The sequence below is a fragment of the Condylura cristata genome, unplaced genomic scaffold, assembly GCF_000260355.1.
Source record: "Condylura cristata isolate star-nosed mole 26May11 unplaced genomic scaffold, ConCri1.0 scaffold00020, whole genome shotgun sequence".
In the NCBI taxonomy this organism is placed as follows: Eukaryota; Metazoa; Chordata; class Mammalia; order Eulipotyphla; family Talpidae; genus Condylura; species Condylura cristata.
The window spans coordinates 20,678,604-20,684,441 of record NW_004567121.1 but is presented as its reverse complement, the minus strand read 5'-3'; the positions used below and the strand labels follow the sequence as shown (position 1 = coordinate 20,684,441).

The following is a 5,838-nucleotide window of genomic DNA, read 5'->3' as shown; positions in this document are numbered from 1 at the left end:
CACTCCTAGGTATCTACCCAAAAGACACAAAAACACTGATTGAAAAAGATACTTGTACCCCCATGTTTATTGCTGCTTTATTTACAATTGGATAATTTAAACATTTTAAGGGTCATCTGGTGACTTAGGGATTAAGTCTCAGTGCTATCACTGCTGTGGTTTGAGTCTGATACTCTGTCAGGGAGCTAACCAATTACTGTACAGCAGACCTTTCCTGTCCCACCAGCTGTTCCCTTAGCAGTGTGTTTCAGTGAGTCTGCCTGTTCTGCTCCCCACTCTGTCTCTGATGAATCCACTCATCCCCTGAACCTATGGTCTGTCTCCCAGTTCCTCAATCAATCAATAAATCAATAACATAATCATTTAAATCTTTGAATTGTTTTAATAATGATGCTTGGCATGATTGCTAATCTGGTCTATTTATTATAAAGGCTTTATGCCTCTATCTGAACACCAGAATGCATTATTTAAAAATTCTATTAAAATTTTTCCCTAGCTCTGAAAGAACACATCTCTAGAAAATAAAAAAGTCAGCATAGGCCCTCCCTGGTGGCGCAGCGGGTTAAAGCACTGCACTGAGAATCTAAAGCCACTTCTGCATGAGTTCGATTCCTGCCTGCTCTGGAGTTCACATGGCGAGGCAGACCTCTCCTGACCCGCCCGCTGCTCCCCTCAGCAGTGTACTTCGTAGATCTGCCTGTTCTGCTCCCTGTTCTGTCCCTGGTGAATCCTCTCACCCTCCGCATCTCTGGCCTGTACCCCAATTCTGTATGAATAAATACATCTTTAAAAAAAAAAAAAGTCAGCATATAGAAATGCTATCAGTATTAATTTGAAGCTCTTGCTCACAAAAAATAAAATATAATTTTAAGTAAAAAATAAATCAACTCAATACATTGTTAGTAGGGCAAGCAAAATATTAGGTAAAAACACTTAGTAAATTTCCTGTTATGAAAGCTTGTGTTTAATATCAAACATAATTTTTACATGTTTTCATTTCTGATTAGTGGATTTTTATAAGAAATTACTTACTGTTCTGTTCTTCCCCAAGAGCAACCAATGTCTCAAGAACTTTAATTCCTTCTTGAACAGCTAAAAGTTCTACATTGTTGGCTGGTCTGTTTCTTTCAACAGCTTTTAGCTTTTCAACCACTATTGGAGCTAATGAGTGGATGTAAGGAGTTGAAAGTGCACGATTGGAATGTTGAAACACTGACAGGAGAAGCTGGTAACATTTGGCTTGAACCTATATAAGAAAATCATTTTATTAATTATCACATGTGATAGTTTTTCCATGCTCAATACTCTTATTGCATCCTAACATAAGCTGAAAAGAAATGATACTACAGCACAGAAAAAGAAATGCAGAACGAATTAGTGCCATTTTCTATTTACAGGAATGAAGTAGGATAATGAAACATTCAATAACCTAACTAAATGAAAATAATCAAGTAAATATTTCTTATATGTTAACTGTAACTTATTGAACTTACACATTTTAAATATTTCTATAGCTGTAAAACAGTTTATAAATGTATAAACCGTATTGCGTAGACATCTCAAGCCCATTTAAGGTTCCCTAGAAATGACTGGTGATACCAATTTAAGTTTTCCAGGTCCAGAAAGTAAAGTTTCACTAGCTCCACCTCAGATAAGAAAGATTTCATATTAGAATAACAAAAAGGCAAAGCCTTTTAACATATAGGAGAATTGAGGGAATAAAATTGTGTCTATGCTTTGGTAAATGAGAAGCTGCCAAATCTTGCTGGAATAAATATCTGAGGAATTATTGAAATACAAACCTCTAATTTAGGAAGACAGAGGTAGAGTCCAGAATTATGTTAATAAACTTTTTTCTGGTGTGCAACAGGTTTGAGAATCATTAGTTAAAACTCTGGCATTGTAAAACAATAAAATTTTCTAGAAAAAATAGCATTCCCAATAAAATAAAGGTTTATCCTTTAATGCTCTTGGTGTCATTAAGTAAACTGTAAAAATATAATCATAGGCTCATGTAACATTTCTACCAGAATAAGCCCAGGATAATCAAATGTTTTTGATACTGGAGAATTTCTACATATGTAAATGTGTCTTTCCTAGTAGCTAAATTTAGTGAATTTTTCCCACTTTTTCTATTTAAAAGTCACATAGGAGATATATAAGTTTTCCTTTGATCTATCACACATTTTAGTGAGTCAATCTGAAATCTTCTCCAGGAAGTGAAATATTTACCTGTATATTTAATTGCTTTAAATATAACTTACCCACGGGTCACATGAATTTAATGCGTTTTTAAATCTGTTCAGGCAGCCATTTTGTAATGACTGAACTCCTATTATTTCACTACTGGCAGACCACAGGAAAAGCGCAATTGCTGTTAACATGCTTACTTCATCAGGTGTCGGCACAGAATCTTCTGAGTAACATGAAAAATAAAATGGCAGCTGTTTGTAAAATATTTTGGCATTTCAATACTGAGCAATAACCCTCTCTTCCCAACAACATGCTTAGCAATGTAAGCCTCACTCTAATACATCCATGAACAACTACGTGCAGAGTACCCATTTACTGACAAAGAAAATGGACATACTTTAGGAAGAGTTCCTTTATTTTTCTAAGTGACATATTAATTGAAAAAAAAAAGTCATAAACTCTAACAAGAACTATTAATTAAAAAATACATCTAAAAATAAAAGTTAACCGGGAAATTTAAAAAAAAAATTAGTTAAAAGTCATTTAACTTCTTTGGAGTTTAAATTGTCCAAAACTTTCTAAGTGCTTTACCTCCAACAAAGGTAAACAATTCTGATAAAATACTCTAATTAGGTGCTGGTGGTGGTGGCCGGGTAGTTTTCCTGTGTCGCCGTGGGGCTGGTGGCCGCGGCCTCTGGTCTGGGATGAACCCCGCTCTCGGTGGAGGCAGGAGAGCTGAGCCGGAGCCATGGCCAGTACAATGGTAGCAGTTGGACTGACCATTGCTGCTGCAGGATTTGCAGGCCGCTATGTTTTGCAAGCCATGAAGCATATGGAGCCTCAAGTAAAACAGGTTTTCCAAAGTCTACCAAAATCTGCTTTCAGTGGTGGCTATTATAGAGGTGGGTTTGAACCCAAAATGACAAAACGGGAAGCAGCATTAATATTAGGTGTAAGCCCTACTGCCAATAAAGGAAAAATAAGGGATGCTCATCGACGAATTATGCTTTTAAATCACCCAGACAAGGGAGGATCTCCTTATATAGCAGCCAAAATCAATGAAGCTAAAGATTTACTAGAAGGTCAAGCTAAAAAATGAAGTAAATATCTGATGAATTTTAAGTTCTTAGCAGTTAATGTATGAATACCAACTTTTAAATAAAATGCTTCAAAGCTACAAATCTTAAAAATGATTTAGCAGAAACAAAAAAACCTTGGGATAATTTTTTTGTTTAAATCTGAGAACACCTCTGAGGGCTTTAGATCTTTGTAAGTAATTTATGCAAGTATAAATCAGGCTATTTGTAAATCATAAAATTTGGAGGTTAATATTCAGTTATGAATACATGTGACTTGAATAACAACTCATTACTCATTAAATTTTGTAACTATTTCAATGAACATAACACTTGTTTCAAATAAGTTGCCCAGTCTTAATGGGAGACCAATAAGATGTTATGTGAAAAAAAAAAAAATACTCTAATTAACTTTAAATACTAAAGTAGTTTTCTTAGTGTTATCACCATCTTAAACTTGTAAATTCTATATAACCATGCACAAAAAATCTTGCTTTTTGTTAAAATAACATTCTTATAATTTTAAGGAATTTAGTGCTACTGCATCATTTATTCAGGAAAAGATACAACTTTAACCTAATGGAAAGATATAGTATAATTACAAATGAGGAAATAGTACAATTATTCTAACAAATGTCACTACTGAACATATAGAAGAGAGCCAAATTATTTTGTGATTGCCATTTTCTCCATAGTTGCACTTCACAATATTTTATTTTTTAAGATTTTTTTTTAATGCATATAGAACTGGTGTACAGGCCAGAGGTACAGGGGCAGTGAGAGGATTCACCAGAGACAGAGTAGGGAGCAGAGGCAGATTGAGGAAGTACTCAGCGGAGGGGAGCAGCAGCCCAGGCAGGAGAGGTCTGCTGTGCCATATGGGTCATTTCCTGGCCAGGTAGTGAACCTGAGCTGAAGCAGCTGCTGCTAGCTTTGTAGTGCTGTCCTTTAACCCGCTGCAGCCACCAAGGAGGGCTCACACTTTATATGCTGAATTTGGGTTAATTTGACAACTGTAAATACCCAGCAATAATCAGTACTTTACTAGGATTACAAACATTAAGTATTTGAGAAGTTAACATTATCTCATAATGAGTGTTCCAAGTTTTTGTAAGTAGAATGGCCTAGGAACAACAGCCGACAGTAAGTTCATTAACTTAACATAGAAATCCACTGCCTTAACAAAAAAGAACACATTTGGGAATTTAGTCATTTTACAACAACTTAAATTATATTTGTTAAGAAGTCCAAGTACATTACAGTAGGAATATTATTCTGTGTGAAATAAAAACAAGTCTCTAATATAACCTTTGTCTCAGATCTTTTTGTCAGATCAAAAATTTCTGTTAGTAAAATAATATTTTTATTTTCAAATTGTGACTTTAAGGAGATCTGACATCTAAATACCATTCTTTACTAAAAGGAGCAAGGGTTTTATGAAGAAGTGATTGACTGCTAAATGGGAGCAGGGAAGATACACATTTATTCCATCTTGGAGCCAGAAAGTAAGGACATGCTCAAGCAATAATGGGACATATCAAAAGACCAGTAATAGGCCTGCTGAATTAAAAACAGAAACAGGAGTCTGTACTGATAGTAATAAAGAAACATATCAAGAAATAATAGAGGGCAAGTGAAAACTCTCCCTTCAATAGGATGCCTGCTAATAAATTAAAAGGAATAAATATAAAAGGTAGAAAATTATCATATTGACATCATTGCAGTTACAACTCATTTAGGCATAATAGGTGCTAAAACCACTGGGGGAAAGCATAATGGAGAACCAATAATTAACAGTCCCAAAGTATCTTCCCACAGGTTCCTTATTAATTATAAAAGGGGAAAAATGTCAAGTTTATAGGGGAAAAACATGGCCAGTACTACCTTAGCTGAGTTATTAAAATTAAGAGGCCATTCTGTATGCATAAATAAATAAATCTTTAAAAAAAAAAAAAAAATTAAGAGGCCAAATAATGGAATAAAGCAACACTGTAGGCCTTTTATATATATATATATATGATGCAATAAGAAAAGTATTCATGTACTAATTCTGCCAAAAACGCATAGCCAAAAAGCAGGCAATTTCATATCAGAAAATTCCATTTCAAAGAACATTCTATGAAACAGATGGACTATACTATTCAAAACATTAATGTCATGAAAGATAAAGAAAAGCTGAGGAAGTGACCTACATTAAAGAAGATTAAAGCATTATGACAACTAAAAACAATGAATTTCCTGCACTGGATTCTGGATAAGAAAAAAAAAGTTCTAGTGAAGTCATTATGTAGGGGAACTAGTGAAATTTACATGTGAGCAACAAAACCATTGAAGCTATGTTAAATCACATTTGACAATTTTGTGTTTATATAAGAGAATGTTCTTATTGGAATATTTAGAAGTAAGTCATTATGACTTCAGTATATTGTGAAATGACTCAGCAAAATTAATAATGATAATAATAATAATATTCAGCCACAGAGTAATAAAACAGGTAAAATAATAATGGTAAATCTAGGGAAACGGTGTGGAGTTCACCACACTATTCTTATAACTTTTTTTTTTTTTT

The 5,838-nt window shown here is 34.1% G+C and overlaps 2 protein-coding genes across 2 annotated transcripts in view; one reads left to right on the top strand and one right to left on the bottom strand.

Annotated features, from left to right (window-relative positions):
- Positions 1–5,838, bottom strand: part of HEATR5B (HEAT repeat containing 5B) — a 76,161-nt gene that overhangs the window by 7,327 nt on the left and 62,996 nt on the right. The window contains exons 34-35 of the mRNA XM_004686296.2: positions 2,265–2,416; positions 1,033–1,246 (exon numbers count right to left, since the gene is read on the bottom strand). Of these exons, the coding sequence (XP_004686353.1) occupies positions 1,033–1,246; positions 2,265–2,416 (366 nt within the window). The remainder of the gene's footprint in view (positions 1–1,032; positions 1,247–2,264; positions 2,417–5,838) is intronic.
- LOC101622673 (mitochondrial import inner membrane translocase subunit TIM14) lies at positions 2,833–3,633 on the top strand. The gene has a single exon (XM_004686295.2). The coding sequence runs from the start codon at positions 2,942–2,944 to the stop codon at positions 3,290–3,292; it is 351 nt and encodes a 116-aa protein (XP_004686352.1). The 5' UTR covers positions 2,833–2,941; the 3' UTR covers positions 3,293–3,633.